Source organism: Canis lupus, chromosome 36 (genome assembly GCF_011100685.1).
Source record: "Canis lupus familiaris isolate Mischka breed German Shepherd chromosome 36, alternate assembly UU_Cfam_GSD_1.0, whole genome shotgun sequence".
Taxonomy (NCBI): Eukaryota; Metazoa; Chordata; class Mammalia; order Carnivora; family Canidae; genus Canis; species Canis lupus.
This window is the reverse complement of record NC_049257.1, coordinates 7,403,372-7,426,143: the sequence shown is the minus strand read 5'-3', so window position 1 is coordinate 7,426,143 and position 22,772 is coordinate 7,403,372. Positions and strand designations below refer to the sequence as shown.

The following is a 22,772-nucleotide window of genomic DNA, read 5'->3' as shown; positions in this document are numbered from 1 at the left end:
TAGCAAACATTTTTCTAATCGAATCATCAAGATTAACATAATCAATGTAAGTCATGTTGATATCATATACCACTGATAGGATGTAATAAGAAAAGCACGTCACCTCTGTGATGTTCTTCCTAAAATCACATAATCCCAGTCTAATCATAGGAAAACATCAGACAAACCCAAATCGAGACACATTCTAGAAAATATCTGACTCATATTTTTCTTTTTTTTTCTTTTTAAACATTTTATTTATTTATTCATGAGAGACAGAGAGAGGCAGAGACATAGGAGAGGGAGGAGCAGGCTTCATGCGGGGACCCCCATGTGGGACTCCATCCCAGGACCCCACCCCGGGATCATGACGTGAGTCAAAGGCAGATGCTCAACCACTGAGCCACCCAGACGCCCCTAACTCATACTTTTCAAAACTATTAAGATTATTTAAAAAAAAGAAAAGAAAAGAAAAGAAAAGAAAAGAAAAAAGAAAGAAAAAGAAGAAAAGAAAAGAAAAGAAAGAAAAGAAAAAACAAGGAAAGAGGCTCCTTAGAGGAGACTAAGGAGACATAAATACTAAATACAATGTGGCATCCTAGATGAGATCCCAGACAGAAAAAGAGCACAAGTGGATAAACTGGTACAACTTAAAGAGAGTTCGCAATGTAGTTGAGATTGAATATTAATTGAAATTAATATGTCAATATTTGTTTCTTAGTTTTGACAAATGCACCATGTATGATGTTAGAGGAAACTGGGCAAAGGTTATATGGAGACTCTATATCTTTGCATCTTTTCTGTAAATATCAATTTATTCCAAAATAAAAAGGTTAGTTTTTTAATTTGTTAGACTTGAATAATAATAAAGACAAATATATGTCTCATAGCACCACAAAAAAGTCTAATTAGGTTAAAGATCAAAACTTTTTGGATGCCTGGGTGGCTCAGAGGTTCAGCGCCTGCTTTCAGCCCAGAGCACGATCCTGGAGACCCAAGATGGAGTTCTACATCAGGGTCCCTGCATGGAGCCTCTTTCTCCCTCTGACTATGTGTCTGCCTCTCTCTCTCTGTGTCTCTCATGAATAAATAAATAAAATCTTTTTTTAATTTTAATATTATATACAAAGAAATTATATTTTTGAGCTTGAGTTAAATACAAAAAGCAAAAATTGACAAAAATATTAATAAATTTGACTACATCACAATGAAACACTTCTATAGAAAGAATACCACAAGTAAATAGGCAAAACTTGAAAAATAAAATGTGTAGTAATTAACAGACCTCTAAGAATTTTTTTAGAAAAAAGATAAAATCTTTTTTTAAGTGGACAAACTTCACAGAGGAAGAAATGAATAACAAACTTAAAAATATAATCTAAGGAAATACAAATTTTAAAAAATTATTAGATTGGCAAAACAAAAATTTTTACATTACGTTTAGGAGAAGGAGAAGGTTTTTATTTAGAACAAAAACCTCTAAATAACAATATTCTAAGGAAATAGAAATTTTAAACGATCACATATTTTAACCCATTAAATTGGAAAAACAAAGTTTTTATATAGTATTACATCTGGCAGAAGGCATAGGTTAACAAAAATCCCATAGAATACAAAAAATTTGGATTAGTCAATCCAAAGCATAATCTTCTCAGCATTTATTAAATCTTTAATGCTAATAGACACCTCAGTACCTACTCTAGAAAATATACACACATTTTTACTGACACACTGTTTAAAAAGGGAACAAATTTTGAAAACAACCTAACAGGAAATAGTTACATAGACTATGTAATATGCAATAGATGAACAATGAGGTAGGTTGTCTAACATGCAAAGACCTCCAAAACATTGCTTAAATAAAAAAATAATTTATGTAATATGCGACAGATGAATAATGAGGTAGATCATCTAACATGCAAAGACCTCCGAAACATTACTTAAATAAAAAAATAATTTATAAAGGAAATAGCACAATGTCATTTTCAGAAACACGCATAATGTCATGTATTATCCATGGGAATGTAAAAGGTCTAGCATGCTCACCAAACTGAAAACAAAGATTTATTCTGTGGAGAATGGAGGAGGCCAGGCAGCCAGGGTGGTGATCAGTTGAAACCTTAGATTCTGTTTTTTACAATCACATTAATTTTTAAAGCTTTAAGAATGTCTTATTTCTAAGAACATTTTAGTCCTACTTATCAATTAGTAGAGTCTCAGCAATAACAATACTCTAATTAATATCACAATCTATCCCCTCAAAGTTCTTGCCAAGAAAGCAACAAGCTTATATGCAAAACTGAAATCCTCTGAGCCATGTCCTTAACTAATCTCAATGGCACATACTGTGTGTCTTCAATACATCTCTGGATGAGTAAGTGAGTGAGTAAACAAGTAGAACACATAAGATACCTGTTTTGGAAAATACAGTTGCAACCTCACCTGAGGAAATAATAAGGGAACTCTGACATTTCACAGAGTAACAGAAAAATGTTCATCAAGTTAAGATGTAAGGCATTTGAGTTCTGGTCCTGGTTCTGCCATTAGCTTATGACATGATGGTCAAATGTCTAACTGAACCTGAATTTGTTGATCCTACTTTCTAGAAAACAATGCGGCCTGTACTATTTACTTCAGAGATACATTGGAGGAAGAGACAGAAATGAGGTCGTAGATACAATAATATTCTGAAAAACTGCATAGATGCTATTGTAAAAGAACTGAAGGGCTTTAAAAAAAAAAAAAAAAAACAGTCATCATGCTGTTTAGCTGGGTTGGTATCATTGCTCTGCCCCAAGTACAATTAGTGAAGTGGTCCGTGACACTAGACCCACTGCTCTAACCCAATCGTCCAATTTATATGGTGCCTGGAGATGGAAAGAAGTCTTACAATGTATAAAATCCAGAAATAGGGATACCTGGGTGGCTCAATGGTTGAGCGTCTGCCTTTTATTCAGGGTGTGATCCCCTGGTCCCGGAATCGAGTCCCACATCAAGCTCCTCACAGGGAGCCTGCTTCTTCCTCTGCCTGTGTCTCTGCCTCTCTCTCTCTCTGTGTCTCTCATGAATAAATAAATAAATAAAAGCTTTAAAAAATAGAAATCCGGAAACAGGAATTACCTACATTCAAATTTTAAAGAAACTAAATCTAGAAAAAAACAGCTTGAAACAGAATTACTAAATGTCAATAATGTCTACTAATGCTTTCATTATTAACACAATAAACCTAAGTTTTCTTTTTTCTCTAACAAGAACACATTAGATAGCTAATCATTCGCATAACTATGCTGTGCTTACATCTTTTTCCAATTCTTTTCTTAGACTAATTTATACATTTATTATAAATTGGCTTTGAAGTTAATTTCAGATTTTGGTGAATGTCTACACTAGTTTAAAAATATAAATTACTTTGTATTAAATGTTCTCAAGTATTGATCAAACAACATCCAAAAGTTCCTTTTATTATAGTCATGTACATTTAAAAAATGAGACCTGTACACTGATTTAGACCATCATCTTGATTATCAATTAATATTTCAAATTCTTTCATGACTTAATTACCTCTGAATTGGACATGAAAATAAATATGTTCCTTGACAATCATCTTAACAGATGTTGAAATAATTGAAATTAGTTTAATTGTTTGAAGAATTGCAACACTATTAAATATGATAGGCATGTAAATGTTGCTAAATACTTGGTTCCAAGGGCATTTAGTTTCAAAGTTACATCAGAGTAATATGATTTCGCCAGGTGAAAGATCTATAATAGATTAAGTCTGCAATTAAGAAGCTCATGTATAATCATTCTAGAAAAAGAAAAGGTTGGGGGTTTTTATTTTTTTTAAGATTTTTATTTATTTATTTAAGAGAGAGAGACACACAGCATAAGCAAGGTGAAGTTGCAGCAAGAAGGGAGAAGCCAACTCCCGTCTGAGCAGGGAGCCCAGGACCCCAGGATCATGACCTAAGCCGAAGGCAGACACAACCCACTGAGCCACTTAGGTGCCCCATGAAAATGCTGATTTTTAAAAAGTTGTTCTAAAATCTCTGAGCATAAAAGATATGCAACCCCTAATAATAGTACCTATTTTAGAACTGCGAATAAATGAAGAAAAAGTTAGAAATTATGATATCATAAAAGTCTTGCTACCTAACACATTAAAAATTCCAGAAACAATACATATAAAAATTAGGCAAAAGGAAGAATTCCAACAAATGTAATTTTTTTTATCATGGTGGTAGGCTTTCCATAAGCTTTTGTCAATATATCAAAAATAAAAATATCTGTGGTATTGCTTATGTCTAATTTTGGAGAAACTAATTTAATTTACAAGGGAGAAAGGATTTGGTAGCTAGTTTTACAGTATTATTAGCAGTGCTGATTACAAAATATATGTTTACTTATTTAGACATTTGAAAATATATCCTCCAGTCTCTTCTGATTCCCAAACTTCCAAATCAGTTAATGGTCTCTAAAAATATGAATTTGAGCTCTAACATGTATAGAAAGATTTCCACACTCCCTGGAATTATAATGTGAAAACTGTTAATTTAGTCTAATGTTTTCTGCTTTACAATATCAAAATGTTTCTCATATACTTTTGCTGCAAAATTCAAACTGGTAAAAACAAGCCAAAGAGAAGTTTTTGCATTTTTTTATTTTTAGCACCTTAAGAGTCAATTTGGTTTAAAGGAATTATTAAATTTAACTGTTAAAATTGAAGAACATCACAAAGAAATGTAGCTAGTGTTTAATGGGATTAAGCCAAGGGGTCTAAACAGAGAGTATTCTAAATTTTCATTAAAAGCCATAACTATACAGGCAAATAACATACTTTTTTTTAACTCAACACATGTTTTATGGAGTACCTCTACTATATGCCAGATCATGTACTAGGGATACAAACATGGTTCAGACGCATTCTAGTGTGGGGACAGACTGATGCCCAACTGTATTGCTAGCCTGATTCTTATGGAAACAATCAATTTATCCATTTAGCCACATTATAAATAGATCACAGAAATAACATGGACTTTTCAAAAAACCACTAGCATTAGGGACTAGCTTATCAAACTAGAAGTTTTGGGACACCTGAGTGGCTCAGTGGTTGAGCATCTCCCTTAGGCTCTGGGTGTGATCCCAGGGCCCGGGATTGAGTCCCACATCGGGCTCCCTGCATGGAGCCCGCTTCTCCCTCTCCCTGTGTCTCTGCCTCTCTCTCTCTATGTCTCTCATGAATAAATAAATAAAATCTTTAAAAAATAAGCTAGAAGTTTTATAAAATTTAGGGCAACAGTTAAATTTTATATAGAGTTAACTATTAAGTTAACTATTAAGCTTCTGTTGAACTTTTTTAAAAGCTTAATTCAATTCATAAAATAGTCATGTACATTAATAGAAGTTATCTCTATTGAATTGTATTATCACCTTTTCCTTGGGCTATTTCCTCTCCCTCTCCCAAAGGTAAATGCTTCCTAATATTAAAGGGAATATTCTATATAATTCAGGTGAACAAAAACGAATAAGATTTTTATAGTTTCCAAACACATTCTCTGCATTTGATAAATGTCCATTGCTCTTTATTTTGACTGGCTCTCAGATTTATGTAAAATTCTCTTACTTGGTTTTCAATTTGAATGTTCAGCCAAAACTAAATTCTTTGGGAATATTACATTTTCTAAAATCTTAACTTCTTGAAAACATAACCAAGTCCAAACAATACAATGTTTTCTTGTGCAAGCTTTATCCAAAATAATCAAAGGTGAACTCTTGTATCTTTATTCATATAATATAAAACCACTGCAGTGGCTTATCACAAAGGAATACGTAATTAGAAAGTCAAAGCAACATAAAATAATCACTAATCTACTTGTGAAAGGCTGAGGAGAAAAATCAGAGGGAGGCTAATCAGAATTAAAAGTTGTCTTCCATATACATATTCTCTTTATTAAGTTTTGTTTATACATATATGTTAGCTACAGGCAAATATTATCACGAGAGGTTGTGTGTTATAAAAAATAGTACATCTGCAATTTTTAATAAAATTTCCATCAAAGCCCATAGTTTCATTGAAGCATATAAAACTAAGCAAGAAAAAGTTCCTGGGAATTGCCAAATTTCTTCCTATACGTGGATGTAGATAAAGTGGGATGGCCATACCTAACCTGACAGGTACTCTTTTTCCATTTCCTTTTAAAAGAGAATTTATAGAGTAATACAGGATATCCATTTGTTCTGTGTTTTTGTAGATCCTATTTTTGTCTATTTGGCATCCATTAATCACAGGACTACGTGTGGTAACTACATTTTCCTATTTTCGATATTATTAATGATCTGGCATTTGGAGCCTTACAGTCTCAGGGAGAGATTACCCCTTTCAGGGCTAGCTAAATCCCAAAGATAACTAACAACTTGCCTACAAAATATATTTTTCATATACAAACCAACTAATCCCAAATCTATACCACCAACTTTCTCCTCATCTAACTCACACAACCAAACCAATAGTTCTCCTGCCCTAAATTATCCCAGGGCCAGGTACCAGACAACCAGAGACATTGATAGCCCAACACCCACCACCATTATTTAAACTAGGCAATTCTAAACTGTTTACCTGCTTTGCCTTGCCTTGCCTTTCCATATAATGGCTCTGGCCTGAACTTTTCCTTGCTTCTGTCTTCTACCATCTCATCAAAAGCTATCACTTCCCCTTGACCCTGCCATGGCATAGAGCAAGTCCCTCTTCAGAGACTTGTTAGTATAACATGGCTTTTTGGAGCCTCTCCTGTGTTATTTTTGCATAACTAAAACTTCCTACCTTTGGCCCACACCTCTCTATGCCCTCTTCTCCACATGCCCTAGCAACTACTCTTCTACTCTCTGCTTCTATGTATTTGACTATCTTAGATTCCACATATAAATGAGATCATGCAGTATTTGTCTTTCCATGTCTGGCTTATTTCACTCAGTATTATGTCCTCCTCAATTGTTTCTGAGTATTCAATTATTACTTCTAAAAATCAAATGGTCTCTAACTCTCCTGCCTAATCACTTACTGTGAAATGTTAGACAGATTAAGATCCATCTGTTCTTATCTTATTGTAACCTCACTGTCGTTTCAAATTGTGTTCTGAAAAGTTCCCCAAATCTTTAATGTATAAATTTTATGTTGTTTAGTTTGTGTGTTTATTTTGTCATTGAAGAATGGTCGCTAAGGATGGAAATTTTTGTTTTCCTCTGCTTCTCCTTTCTCCTCTTGTGACCACACCTAATTATCTCATAAAAGGCCACAGAATACTGAAACTATTGATGTCATAAGATAATCTGAATTATCTTTGAGTCTTATTTATTTGTGCTCATCTTATTCTCCCTTTTTCGTGGATCGTTTACAGAAAAACATTATTATCAAAACAGGGCAAAATGTTTCTTAAGCCCATGATTGGCATATTTTACTATACCTTCCTATGTAAGTGGAATCCTTGCTGCATTTCTTAAAAGGCAGAAAAGCTACTTGTTTTCCTTCTTCATTCTTATCTAATAGGAAGGCTGCCAAAAGGTAAGTAACGTATGTGAATCAATTAAAATTTTAGATGCATTAAAATATATGAACCATTCATGTATTAATGTTTGCATTAAAGTTCAATTGCATTTTGTGAAGCACCCTTGCTTCTTGTTTTCTAAATATGCAGGTACTTTTTGAGATAAATGTAAATATGTGTTTATGAAGTATTGAAACATAATCACCAGACTATTGTCTTATAGAACAATCTGCGATTCAATAAACTTTTGAAGCCTTTTCATTCCCATTTCAAGATATTTTCTGAACCAAAATAAACACCAGGAAAGTATATTTTTCCAAGAAAAATTGATTCTAATGTCAAAAGTTTTGATGTAACTTGAAAGTTAGATGGTAGAATTCATTCCAAAATATTTGACCTACTTGAAATCAAGAGAGCTACAGAGCTAACTAGATCCTTTCCCCGAGATACAGCACTGTCCTACGGAATCAAAGATATAAGCCCTTTTTTAATCGGATCATCCAACCATTTCTAAAGATCCTGGGAGAAATCTGTTTAGATAAGAAAGCCATATAATCCAGGAGTCCTAATCTAAAATATATAATGAATTTAAAGTATGTAAAAAGAAGTGGAATAATATTTTTAAATCATAAAAGAAAATAAGTGAAATTATAAGCTACTTGAAGCAATTCTATGAAAGGTTCATCTTTTTTAAAGCTGGGTTCAAGGTTGACCCAGCATGTTTTAAATGGATATACCAGGGCACCTGGGTGGCTTAGTGGTTGAGCATCTGTCTTTGGCTCAGGTCGTGATCCCAGGGTCCTGTGGGAGCCTGCTTCTCCCTCTGCCTATCTCCGATCTCTCTCTGTGTCTCTCATGAATAAATAAATAAAATCTTTTTTAAATAAATAAATAAATGGACGCACCATAGATAGAATTTCCTGAATTTTGTTTTGTTTTGTTTTTTTGTTTTTGTTTTTTTTTTTTTTTAGAATTTCCTGAATTATGAGAAAGCTTCACTGATCTTTTAAATGGACAAAGTTGATATTAAATTCATCATTCTGCATTCTTGTCCTCATAAAGATTTGACAAAATATTATATTACAGAAATGGCCTGTACTGTAAATTCCAGTTCCTTTCATTAGATTGGCACTAGTATCTAAACAGTTTCTAATATCAAGCTATGAGATAGCTTGATTTTAAGCTCAAGATTTGTTGTTGTTTAGCTCTTATGATAACCATTTATAATGGATATTTATGTTAAAGACTAAATAGAAAGTACTAGCTTACAATGCCAAGATAAATGTAAAACAATTACTGTTGTAGAACTATTTACCGAATTATTTGATTTAAAGTAAATTAACCCTAATCTCAGTTCTTAAAAACTAATTATATTTTTCAAGCCACATAAACATAAAAAGAATTATTAAATAAGAGAGTTATTAGCACAGTCCAAATTATCATGTTTTATTTAAGTAACAACATATAGGAAGGCCTAAAATTTTTACTTTTGTCAGGTTTGTCATCTATCAGGGTCCTCAGGTAATTCTTCAACATGGTTTTGGTGACATGAAAGGTCCTGGATGGTTCAAATAAGAATAACAGTCTCTTCTTAATGAGTGATAAAGATGAAAGTTCTGTACAAGAGAATCATCCTAATGCAACAAATAAAACCTGACTGCCTATCATAAACTAATAATCAGTAAGGCTGAGAAAAAGAATAAGACACTGAAACACCTTATGAATTAGACCTTTCTGAACTTCAGTCTATTTTTTTTTATTTTAAAGAATATCTGTGGTTTTGAAGAAGTAGGGGTATGATTTCATTCAAAGATGACCCAAAATTTTCATGGCCAAAATGGTATCTAGTATGGACCTACAATAAAGGGGTTAGAGTTTCATATCTTCACTGTACAAAGGAGTCCTGTATAAAAAAAGATAAGCTAGTGACTATAAGCAGCATTTCAGTAATAATCTGAATAAAGGAACAAATTGAAGAATTTTCCAAATAGTTCAACGTTCTTCTGAACTGTGATTAAAAAAAAAAAAAAAAAAAAAAACTTCATATAGAAACACTACCTAAAGTTGGAAATGGAATACAGAAGAAAGTGTTAGCAAAATGTTGCCAATTGTCAACATTTTAAAAATACCTGTGAGGTTTCTAGTGCAAATAAAAACTGGTTATATAATCTTTCTGGAAGGAATTTTGGCAATATTTATACATAGCCTTAAAAATTGGCCTAGTAGCTCCTTGAAGAAATGACCCATTCCAGGGCTGAGGCAGAAAAAATAAAAGAGGACCCTGGAAAATCTTAATGCCAGACACTAAGGAAGTGCTCAAAAAAGAATGAAAGCATGCTGAAAGGATAAGAGCCAGTTGAAGGAGCTCCTAATGTCCAAAGATGAAAACTTTTCAGCAATAAAATTGGAATTGAGATGGCCCACAGAATAAAATAAATATCTCTGAGTCCATACTGAAATAAGCAATTGAATGAATAAATGGAGAATAAGTGACAGCTCGTTCCTACAGAAAAATCCGACTTTCTGCATGCAGAATGAATGAAACAGAAAATCACCAATATGCAAATACCACAGTAATAAATAAGTAAAAGCAGGAAATAGTCAATGAAGAATGCTAAAATTTGTGGACAAAAGGCTGAGGAATAACAGGACATTTGCCATAGTCTTCAAGTATCTCCCCCAAGATATCCATTATTACAAAGGGGAGATTATTAATTTTACAGTAGAAAACCCATCAGACACCTCAGTAATCAAGGTTAACATCCCCAAAAAGACATCATCTATCTCCTGCTATAACTCACTGAGAAGGAAACATCTCTTTAGTGGTATTCTTGGCAATAAATGCATAACCCCAATCTCATTATGAGAACCTCACAAACATAAATGGAGAGATAATCTACCAAAAAAAATAGCCCTGTACCCTTCAAGAGTTGCCAAAGTTATGAAAAATAGAGAAATACTGAATGATTCACAAATTGGAGATGATTAAATAGACATGATATCTAACACACAAAATGGGATCCTGGAACAGAAAAAATGACAAGAGTCCTTTGACACTCTAATAAATACTGTGGTTTATTTAGTAGAATTGTACTAATTATGTTCATCTCCTTTTGCTTATTAACTACAATTATGTAAGATGTTAATATTATGGCAAAGTGAATGAAAAGTACATGGGAACACTTTGTACTATTTTTGCAATTATTGTGTAAGTGCAAAATTTATCTCAAAATAAAAAGCTAAAAAAATAACAAAATTAATGCTTTCTTTTATATTTACTTTTCTATGTTTTCTTACCTACTCTAAAAAATAAGTATTAATTTTAGAATTAGGAAAAATGTATTTTATTAAGTTTACCAGATTATATTATTGGCTTGTATAATATTACTGTCAAATGGATATATTAAGGTATTAAATAAGCAATATTAAATAAATAATTCATTATTGAATTAACTATGCATATTGGGTATAAAAATCTTTGGTGCAATTATTTGCAATCAAAGGAGAATATTATTCCAATACTCATAACAATGATAGCTACCATTTTTGAGTAATTACTCCGAACAGTATAACTCATATGTAAATATGTATAATAATTACACACTTTATGTATATACATAATATGTACACAATTGAATGTGTATACATATTATGTACATACATACATAATTATGTACATAATTTATTGATTCTCATGAGCCTGTGAGGTAGATATTATTATTGTTATCATTCCTATTTTATAGGTAAGAAAAGTGAGGCTTTGAACAGCTGGGAAATTTGCCAAAGCTGGCATACATACTTAATTGAAACAGTTGGAACTGTCTGACTCCAAAGTTTAAGCTCTTGACAACTGATGCCTACTAGTGTTGCTGCTTAGTATATTATCCACTATATGTTTAAGAAGGATTTGTATGCACTTGGCTGTCTTAGAGAGCAGCACAAAATTATGTGAAATTGATTCCACTTTTAAGAATCTAGCACTCTGGGGATCCCTGGATGGCTCAGAGGTTTGGCGCCTGCCTGCAGCCCAGGATGTGATCCTGGAGTCCTGGGATCAAGTCCTACATCAGGCTTCCTGCATGGAGCCTGCTTCTCCTCTGTCTGTGTCTCTCCCTCTCTTTCTCTCTCTCTCTGTGTCTCTCATGAATAAATAAAATCTTTTAAAAAAAGGAATCTAGCACTCTAAGAAAACATTTATATGTATGTGTATTTATATATGAGTAAAGGTAATTTTATATACACATATAAATTGCAAAGTGATACTAATATGTAACAAATGCCAAATGAGCAAAATGAGTAGCAAGGATTTTGTAATCCATTATGATTTGTAAAAAATAGTTCTCTTTATTTTTTTTGCAAGATTTGGTCTTCTAGCATTCCCACAGCTAAGATAATTCAGACAAACTATAAGTTTTCAGCTAATTTTTTAAAGTAAATATTCTCAAACTTCAGTGCACATAAGAATAACCTAGAGCATTTTTATATTTCTTGTTTATTGGGACCACCTCCTTGATATTCAAGGCTTCAATGACTAAGGCCCAGAACTTACATTTTTAATGAGCCCTCCAGATGATTCTCATGCAGGTGTTTCTTGAGTTTAAAGTTTCAATAACAATCCCTTCATTTAAGAGAAAAAAAATATATCTTCTGGAAGTGCTCTGTAATATTATATAATATCAGATTTTTTGGAAGGCATTTATATCATAACATTATTCATTAATAAAACAAGAAGTACATGATACGCACTTAAATAACAAATTATATTATATATTAAGTCTATGTCTTGATGTCTACATGTTTTTCCATTTTTAACCACAATCTTGTTTCTGCACAAATCCAAAGAGTTTGGATAGGCTTATTCCAAGTGCAGCTTAAATACCAACAGAAAATCACCTCTGTACTAACGTAAGGAACAGAATGAATCTAACAATAATGAAATGTGCTTCAGCAGCAGAGCTATGTTTTGACTCCATCTGGTAGTTGTTATATACCTAACTACTTTCTATGGCACTTGCTTTCTGGAATGTGCCTGGATAAGACTATGTTATCATCTTTGATATCAAAGCCACATTAACAAAAAAAAGTCATTAGGAAGCAATCACTTTCTCTAAAATCTTGGTTTCTCAGAATAAGCAAGAAGAAGCACAGGTACAAATAAGTGTTGGAGGCACTCCAGCAACCTAACACATTCAATATGCAATGAGAAAATTCTTCTTAAAAAAAAAAAAACTTGTTTATTAGATCCTTGTGCATAATTTTCATGATGAATGATCAAGTCTTGATACTGATATATCAACTTTATCACTAAGTTAAAACCATACCAAGTCCTTGGCTATAATACATTCTCACTCTATCCCACTCAATCCCGTAGTTTAATCTCTATTTCCATCCTCTTAGAAGACTTCTGGAGTCCTGAACTATTTGGAAATGGCCTATGCTTAACATAGGGACTTGTATGTAAATGGTATCCAGAATTTTTTGTGTCATCCTTGATATAGTACATAGGAGATATAGTACATAGAAGTCCTCACTAAAAAAAATAAAACTACAAAACATTGCCATAAGAAATTATTTAAGATGTAAATACATAGAGAGACAGTCCATATATATGTTTAGGAAGACTCAATATTGCCAAGATGGCAATTCTCCCCAAGTTGATCTGTAAGTTTAAAATAATCTCTATCAAAATCTTTGCAAGGTTTTTATAGAAATCAATAAATAGATCCTAAAATTCATATGGAAATGCAAAGGACCTAAAATTGCCAAACAATTTAGAAAAATAAGAGCAAAGATGAACATTTTACTATAAAACTTCAATAATCAAGACAATGGGGTATTAGGGTAAGGAAATGCACATGGATAAACAGAATAGAACTCAGAGCCCAGAAAAAATAACCTTCTACTGATAGTTACTTTCAACAAAGCTGCCAAGAAAACACAATGGAAAAGGTGGCCTTTTCCACAAAAGGTGCTTGGGCAATTAGCTATCTACACTCAAAGAATTTAGATTCTAATCTCACACCATACACAAAAATTAATTCAAAATGGATCGTTGAACTACATGTATGAACAGAAACTATAAAACACCTAGGAAAAAACATACAATAAAAAAATCTTTGTAAGCGTGGTTTAGGCAGAGTTCTTAGATTCAATACCAAAACCAAAATCAATAAAAGAAAAAACATAAATTGCACTTTGTCAAAATTAAAAACTTTTGTATTCTAAAAGTCACCATTAAGAAAGTTAAGACAAGGGCATCCCTGGGTGGCTCAGCGGTTTAGCGCCTGACTTCGGCCCAGGGTGTGGTCCTTGAGTTTCCGGATCGAGTCCCATGTCAGGCTCCCTGCATGGAGCCCGCTTCTCCCTCTCCCTGTGTCCTGCCTCTCTCTCTCTCTCTCTCTCTCTCTCTCTCTCTGTGTGTGTCTCATGAATAAATAAAATCTTAAAAAAAAAAAAAAAGGTTAAGACAAGACCAGACAGTGAGAGAATATTTGCAAATCATATTTCTGACAAGGAAGTTGTATCCAATACATATATATAAAAGAAAACTCTTATAAGTCAAGAAGACAACAAATAACCAATTTGAAAATGGAACAAAATATTTTAATAGACATTTCATCAAAGAAGATCTACATATGGCTAACAAGCACATAAAAAGATATTCAACACCATTAGTGCTATAGACTGTTTCTGTTTCCCCAAAATTTGTATATTTTGGGAATATATATTTGAGGGAACCTAACCCTCAAAGCCTTGGTATTATAAGGTAGGGCCTTTGGGAGATGATTAGGTCTTTAATAAAAGAGGCCCCAGAGAGCTCCCCTCCCCCTGTGCCATGTGAGAACATAGCTGAAAGATGGCCATCTATATAAACCAGGAATAGGCTCTCATCAGATACTAAATCTGCTGTTCCTTGATCTTGGACTTCATAGCCTCCAGAACTGTGCAAAATACATTTTTGTTTTTAATAAACCACCCAGTCTATCGATTTTGTTATAGTAACCAAAATGGACTAAGACAATTAGTCATTATGAAAATGCAAATCAAATCACAACAGCATATCACTTCGCACTCATTAGAATGACTAGTCAAAAAAGAGAGACAATATCAAGTGTTGGCAAAAATGTGGAGAAGCCAAAACCCTTATATTATGGTACAGCTGGTACATATAAAAAGGCACAACCTCACTGAAAAAGAGTCTCACAATTTCTTTGAACATTATAAATAAACTCATTATATGATCCAATAATTCCACTCATAGGACTCCACCCAAGAGAAATGTAAATATATGTCTACACGGAGACACACAGCATGAAAATTTATAGCATCATCATTTATAATAGCCAAAAGTTACAAACTATACAAATGACCAAACTCTCAATAAGCAAAATGTCTGTCATCCATACAATGTAATACTCCCCAGTAATAAAAAGGAACAAACTTCTGATACACGCCACAACATGAATGAATGTCAACAATGGTTCACTTCAGTGAAGACAGCCAGATGCAAAAGACTGCCTACTGCAATTCCACTTATATTAAATGTCCAGAGAAGCCAAATCTACAAAGGCAAAAAGCAAATCAGCAAAATGTAGATTAATTATTGAATAGGGTCAGAAGTGGATGTTAACTACACATGGGCTAGAAGAAGCTTTGGGGGATGATAAGATGTTCTAAAATGGATTGCAGTGATGGTTGGTCAGCTCTGTGAATTTACTGACAATCACTGAATTGTGCACTTAGAATGGGAGCATTTATGATATATAAATTACATGTATGTATATATTATGATATGTAAAAAAATCTCCTTAAGCATCATAAGATCTAAGAAGAAACATACTTTGAAAATCACTATAAAATGATTGATAATGAATAGATGTTTTCTTTGGAGTTTGACTTATTATAAACTATAGTAACATAATAACTATATGAGGCTAAACCAACAATGACCTTAAGTGTTGATAACACAAAGTAAGGTATAATGGGAAAAAAAGTATTTTTCTAGAAACTTAGTTGTTTTGAATTTTTTATGTTAAATTTTAAAGTATATTATGAGAAAGTTCAGAAAAAATGATTTGAAGAAGAAAATAACAATTTGACCCAAGTTAGATAGTCCTCTTCCTCTCTTGTACTTAGGATATGCTATCTACTCTCTTAACTCATCTTTGAAGATAAATTCCAAAAGACCCCTAGGTCTGCAAATAGTTTATGGAAACCTTGACCAACCTCAGCATTGTCTTGACAAAAAGAATAATTTTATATTAGAGACTATCTAGGGTGTGTATATATGTATATATGTGGGGGGGTGTTGTAAATTTTCATGAATATTCCATTTGCCCTCTTCTTGATTTTTTTTAAGATTTTATTTATTTATTCATGAGAGACACAGAGAGAGGCAGAGACACAGGCAGAGGGAGAAGTAGGCTCCATGCAGGGAGCCGGATGTGGGACTCGAACCGGGAACCCGGGATTGATCATGCCTGAGCCAAAGGCAGGCACTCAACCACTGAGTCACCCAAGCGTCCCTCCCTCTTCTTGATTTATATAAATATGACTTATATAAGAGTATAAGTGGCTCAGCGGTTGAGCGCCTGCCTTTGGCTCAGGGCATGATCCCAGGGTCCTGGGATCAAGTCCTGCATGAGGCTCCCTACAGGGAGCCTTCTTCTCCCTCTGGCTATGTATGTCTCTGCCTCTCTCTGTGTCTCTCATGAATAAATAAATAAAATCTTTACAAAAAAAAAAAAAAGAATTGCTTAGATCCTCAACTTTTTCTCTGTTAGTGATAATGATTAAACAATAACTTATCTTCTTTGCAATTTTTTTAAGTAAAATTCAACATTTTGCAAGATACAATTTAGTATTATTCACAGTGTTTATACAAACATCACTACTATGTAACTCCAAAATATTTCCATCACTCAAAAAAGAAACCAGTAGATGTTAGCAATCACTCTCCAATTTTGTCCCAGACCCTGGCAACCACTAATCTACTTTAGTCTCTAAGGATTTGCCTCTTCTGAACTTTTCATATAAATGGAATCATGCAATGTGGCCTGCAGTGCCTTACATTTTATAACGTCCTATATCATAGCGCTTTTGCTTTTGAAGATGTAGATGAGAAAGCCCATTTTATAATGGTCTTCCTTTTTTTAATTGACTCTGATTAAAAAGAAAAGAGTTGCTTTTTAATTAGATACAATATTCTCAAATCCTAACTCAGTATTTATTAGCTATGTGAACCTGGGTAACTTACTCAATTTTCTCAGGCTCAGTTTCTTATCTGTAAGGCTGGATAACATTAGCAACCTTTCAGGATTATCATGAACACTAGAGATGTCTGTGCTTAATGTGAACCTGAGCAGTATCTATTAGTACTGAGCAATATCTATTAGACAAATCATAAAGATTGTCTAATTACCATCATGATTTTAATCTGGCACTCAGATATTTACTCTATGCTACAAGAGGGACTATACAAAGGTGGAAAGTATCAAGAGATTTGGACTCTAGGCCATGCTCTGACATTAACTAGTATAAGCAGAATGCCCTTAAATACATCTTCTCTTCTCTCTGGCGTCCAGTTTCACCTCGTGTGAGTTAAGGAATTAGTCCAAAATATGCAATTGAACTCTACAGTCCTTTTCCGACTAAAACATTTATGGTTCCATCAAATAGATGCATTAAATACTAGTTATTGCCTTATTCTAAATATAAACAACATACCCCCAAGGAGTATCTGAAACAACTCTTTTAAGTAGGACATATATTAGAATTTTAACTTACATTTATTTTATCTAAAAATAAATAAAACTTAACTAATATTACCATACAGATTGAAAGTGGTATCTTCATAGAAAGTCAAATGATCAAATGTCATGTACCCTGGGTATGAGAAAGGAAGGCTGGATTTCTCTACACAGAAGTGTTGAGAGTGGCATCCACATTTCCCCATTCACCTGAAGCATCGCTCTAGGTGCTATAGTCCACGTCCAGTTTAGACTTCTGAAGCAACCATCATCTCAAGGTTAGAAAGAAATGCCTTAGAGTTGTGATTATTTTTTTGGCCATGCTCACTGACTCTATGTGAGTTCCAGACCTTTGTCCAGACCTTTTTCCAGATATTTTCTAATTCTCCATCAAAAATTACCTCACTTCCTCATCTGACCTCAATACTATCATAAACTTAATACTTGTAGGCTTTAGACCCTACCACTCATTAGCAGCTTTGACATCCTGTACATATATTTAATTTTATAGTCACTCACCATTGTAGAGTGATAATTCAAGTTACAACGGGGAAAATGAGAATTGATTTCTTATACTGCATCTTGCTCTCTATGTATTAGCATGAGAGTATGTTTTCTTTAAATTAGTATTATAATCTAAATTACAATTCACGTAAAATAAAAATATTAATATTATGTAGCCAACCTAGGTATTATTTTTGTTACTTGGACATTTTAGTCCCATTTCTCTTTCCCTAATTTAATAATATAGAGGTTTTTCATAACTTTTTTTCACAAAGCAATAAACTGGGCCATTTGGAAATCCAGAATTCACATTTTAAAAGGTGCTATATTCCCCCATCTACTATATACCAGCAAATTACCTTTAAAAAGTGATCTTCAGTTCCATACCTCAGGACAGTTTTATAAGCAAGTTAAATTTAAAATAAATTCCTTTTAGGACATCGGAATTTCAGAAGGGGTCCAACATGGAACCACTACAATATCATCCAAAATGAATGGCATGAGATAAAAACATTTGTTGTAAAAATATTCTCTTAGGAGTCTCTTCCATGCTAGTAATTTAAAGATTGTCAGGTTACTACTAGAAGCCAACTCAACACCGAAAGTGAAATATATGAAGTCCTATGCAATATCCTAAATTCCTGCCTTCATACTTTCAAAAGATTGGTTCTATCTTTACTAAAGTGGTACCACTATCATTAGTATTACATATAGTCTCCGTATCTACCTGTGTCAAACAGCTTATAACAGTGATTAAATATTTGAGGAGAAAACAGTAGATTCTCTCAAAAAGTTAAATTAAGCTCTAGCTCTAGACTAGCTAGATTGTGAGCCCCATGTGGGCAGGGTTTTTGTTCATCTTGTTCATTGCTATATTCCCAGCCTCAAGAATATGTTTGGCCAACAACAGGCTTTTAATAAATGAAAGAATCTTCTATCACAGCTTGATCCATAGCTTCCGACAAAACAGGTGCTATCAAAGCCAGACTGCATTCTGGGCCTAGAAGAACTGAATATCCTAACCCTTAAGAGTGACAAGAACCTCTAAAATGCAAAAATGCCCTGCTCAACAAAAGAAAATTATCTTTAAAGCTCCCTGGGGAGGACTGAGAAAAAAGGAAATATGTCAGGACCTCTTCCTTCACTCACACCCTTAAAATGTACTTTATACACAATAAATGAAGGCAAACCTGGGAGACTTAAAAGGAATCTTTTTCTCCCTTTCCTCCCTATTAGCAGCTAACTTTTATTCAGAACTTACTAAATGACAGATACTTCACACAGGTTATTTGATTCAGCCCTTACAAAACCCAAGAGATATGTACCATTCCCTTCCCATTTTTCAGTTGAAGAAAGTAAAGCTTACCACTTCCCTGAGATAAATAAATAGCAGTGCTAGGACCTACTAGACTATGTTTTTAAATACTATGCCATATTGCCTCTTACATAATTATTTGCAAAGTCATCTGATTAATTTTCTAAAACAGAATCCAAAGCCATTTCTTCCTTTCTCTTCCAAGTATAAAAACTCCAGTCCAGGATCTGATTATGATAAGCCTGATTAATAATGTAATGTAAAAAAAAAATAGTGCTTTTTTTTTTCTGAACTAGTTTCAGGAGACCTATATTCTAGTCCTGGCTTCAATACTATGTGACCCTAGACATGTTATTCCAGTTCCCTGTGCCTCAAGTTCTCATTTTTAAAATTTAAATTAATAAAACCTGTTTTACTTAACATGATTGTTTTAAAAACTAAAAAAAAAATGTATAAAAGCAATTGGAGAAGCTGAAAATACTATATAAGTATAAAATTGGGCCAGTAATTCAGCATCCTTTCTAGTCTCTCAAGTTTATTTTTCATATAATGAACTGCTGGCATGATCTCTTTTTTTTTTTTTGTCATTAAACTATGCAACTTTGTAACTATTCTGTACAAGCCATTATACACATAAAATGCAATCTTTGACTCTTCAAAAATTTCCACCAGATTGATTATTAATCTCCTTTTCTGGTCAAATTTGTATTTTCTCTATTCTCTTAAGCTACACTCTGATTACCCCTCTAGCCCAATAATGTTGTCCCCTTCTAAATGTCTCCAGTTGATCCTCATTTCATCCCAAGCCCTTTAAGTGTTACCTACAAGTGACAGCTCATATGCCACATCAAACTGACTTCAGCCTGCTTTTCTAGGACAACTTCCAAACCCCTTTCCTCTCAAAAAAAGGAAATGTTTTTTTCCCTATATCTTAACCTTTTCTGAATCTCCATCCATCAATTCCTATGCATAGTCCCTTCCTTTTATTCAAAGAAGGATGATTCTCTGATATGCTTTCCATCCTTCATTCTGAATACCCACAGGATCCTAATTTATGTATCCATTCAAGTTTGGGAAGATAGATAAATCTTTTACTCTCATTTTTACAAAACAAATCTACTTTGATCCCTAAAGGAATGTCTCTACTTTTAAGCAGACAGACTAATTGATATGCTTCTTCTTTTTTCCCCCTCACTGCCCCTGCTCTTCATTTAGGCTCCATTCCTGGTGGTGATGCCTGCATCCTTCCCATCCTCCTGCTCCCTCCCGGCCCAAATCTAGCGTCCTGAGGAGAACTGAGCATGCTCAGTAGCCACAGCCAATTCCGGGATGCAAACTGGCATCTTTTGCAGATTTTGAGCCCAGCAGGAGAGGTAAGGCCCTAAAAATACAGTGGCCCAGCATTTGCCCACTCCCCCTGAGGTATCATTTGATGTAAAGATGTGTTCAAAGCCTAGGAATGGACTTGGAAATGGACAGCTTGCTGCCAGTCCCTAGCCTGCAAGGTGGGTCACCAACCTGAGTAACAGACAGCTGAGAACAGCCCCTCTTTCTGATTTGGTGCAGGGAGGAGATGTCTGCTGCTCTGAGCTGTGATAGTGCTGATAGATGGCTGAAAGCTTGCATTTGGCATCTCTGTTGCGTCAAGAAAATACTGTTGTTGTTGTTGTTGTTTTCTTTTTTTCCTTGAACACAGCAACATCAGCTGCTCCCGGCTGAGAAAGATGTTGCCTGAAGAGCTACAAAGTCTGTGAGCCAGCCAGAGAGATTGTGGAGAGGATAAGCAAACCAACTACTTACCCAAGAATTAGATCGAGGGAGGTGTCTGAAGACCCAGAAATAAACAGGCTTTTTCTAAATGACAACTCAGGAGCCTCTCATATATTCAAAGCTGAATTGTCTGCTGGTCCCCCCAAGATGCACACCTCCTTTATATGTGAACTATGACACATTTCCTTTTAAGAGAGACTGACTGACAGAAAACACACACACACACACACACACACACACACACACACACAATCCTCCTGTTCTCCTTTCCCCTGGTTTCTGCAGACTAAATCTCTAGAGCTGCAACAGCAGCAGATTCCCTTACCTCACTGCCAGGGGGATGAGGCATAGGGAGAAAATTTAGCATGAATGGAATATGATTTTTAAAAAGTGGGGGAGGGGGTTTCTTTGCAGGGTCTTCAGCCTCCACTGAACAGCCTGAGAAACACAGAGGCAGAAACAAGCAGGACGAGAGACACACAGCTGCCCCTGCTGCTAAAACCCAGCCATCTCCTCCAACAGCAGCAAACATGAGACATTTCATCACCGTAGTGCATCCATATTGAGAAGAGGGGGGGAAAATCATGTGCTTTGCGTTATGCATTTCAGTCACCCGAGATGGGAGGAGACCCCTGTCCATATGCCGAGGGAGCCATCCACCACCCCAAGTGCGATCACCCTAGCCGGCGACCGCTTGCCTGACAGGTTTCGCAGCAAACGGTTAATCTGTGACAGCAGGTGGTCTCTTACCGTAGGCAGCAGCGGCTCCATTTGAGCTCCCTGGTCTTTAATCTCCATGTCCTGTAATGCCTCTGGAATAAGCACCCTCCTCTGCAGTGTCTTCAGTGTCCTACACCCGGCCCGGCACTCGCTCTGCTTAGTATTCGGATCAGGTACCTCTGAAGCAGGAGGAGGTTGCACACTCCAACTCACCAGAGTCACATGGCTCCTACTCACTCGGGCTGCCGGCCAGGTTCTGCACTGAACGCCTCGGATCCCCGGGCCAGGGACAGAGATCTCCCAAGCCCTGTGTCACTGCCCACACCTGGCTGCTGCTGTCAAATACAGCCTGCAAAGCCGCAAGTCTGGTGGGCGCGAAGGATCTCCCCCAAGAGCTAACTTCCTATACAGACTGGTCCAGGGTGGACTCCAACCAGCTCAGCCAGGTCTTAACAATCTGAGGCAATTCACTGCATTCCCAGAACCTCATAGGACACATTATTCAAATAAAAGGATGTTAGTAAGGGGTACTAAATGTCCTGCTCTGAGCGCAGAAGGTCTTTAAAAACAGAGGACATCAAAATTGATACGCCTTAACTGAGACTCAACTATGCATTAACAAAAATCCCATAAGTCATGGTTGACTCCATAAGAATTGGGCAGACAGGTACTTGCAATACTTTAATTATGAGAGACTTGGTAAGTCACGCACTATCACAAATAAAATACATTTTTCAATGATTTCCCAACAAAAATAATAAGGGAAGAAAGTATTTTGATAGGGACACCTGGGGGCCTAATGGTTGAGCGTCTGCCTTTGGCTCAGGGCATGATCCCAGGGTCCCGGGATCGAGTCCCACATCGGGCTCCTTGCCGGGAGGCTGCTTCTCCCTCTGCCTGTCTCTCTCTCTCTCTCTCTCTCTCTCTCTCTCTGTCTCATGAATAAATAAATAAAATATTTTTTAAAAAAGAAAGTATTTTGAAAGTAGAAATTATCTGTATACTAAAGCATTTTGAAAAGACAATGAATCGGACGAGAGTAGATGAAGCATGTACCTTTCTGCCACAAAAGTCTCAACAAAAGAGGAGTACAGGATTCTCTAATCCATGAGAGAAAATGAACTCTTTTGTGGGGAAAAGGAGTTGATAATGGTTGTTGAGTGGCCACATATTTCCTAGAATTGATTATAGATC

The 22,772-nt window shown here is 34.9% G+C and overlaps 1 protein-coding gene and 1 long non-coding RNA gene across 2 annotated transcripts in view; one reads left to right on the top strand and one right to left on the bottom strand.

The window, feature by feature from the left end:
- Positions 1-21,902, bottom strand: part of SLC4A10 (solute carrier family 4 member 10) — a 285,396-nt gene extending 263,494 nt beyond the window's left edge. Inside the window, exon 1 of the mRNA XM_038584657.1 lies at positions 21,609-21,902. Coding sequence (XP_038440585.1) covers positions 21,609-21,656 — 48 coding nt within the window. The 5' untranslated portion in view covers positions 21,657-21,902. The remainder of the gene's footprint in view (positions 1-21,608) is intronic.
- LOC111094217 lies at positions 7,349-20,953 on the top strand. The gene is made up of 3 exons (XR_005384600.1): positions 7,349-7,537; positions 20,304-20,461; positions 20,785-20,953. It is a non-coding gene; the product is annotated as an uncharacterized LOC111094217 (long non-coding RNA).
- Positions 21,903-22,772: the final 870 nt, after the last annotated feature.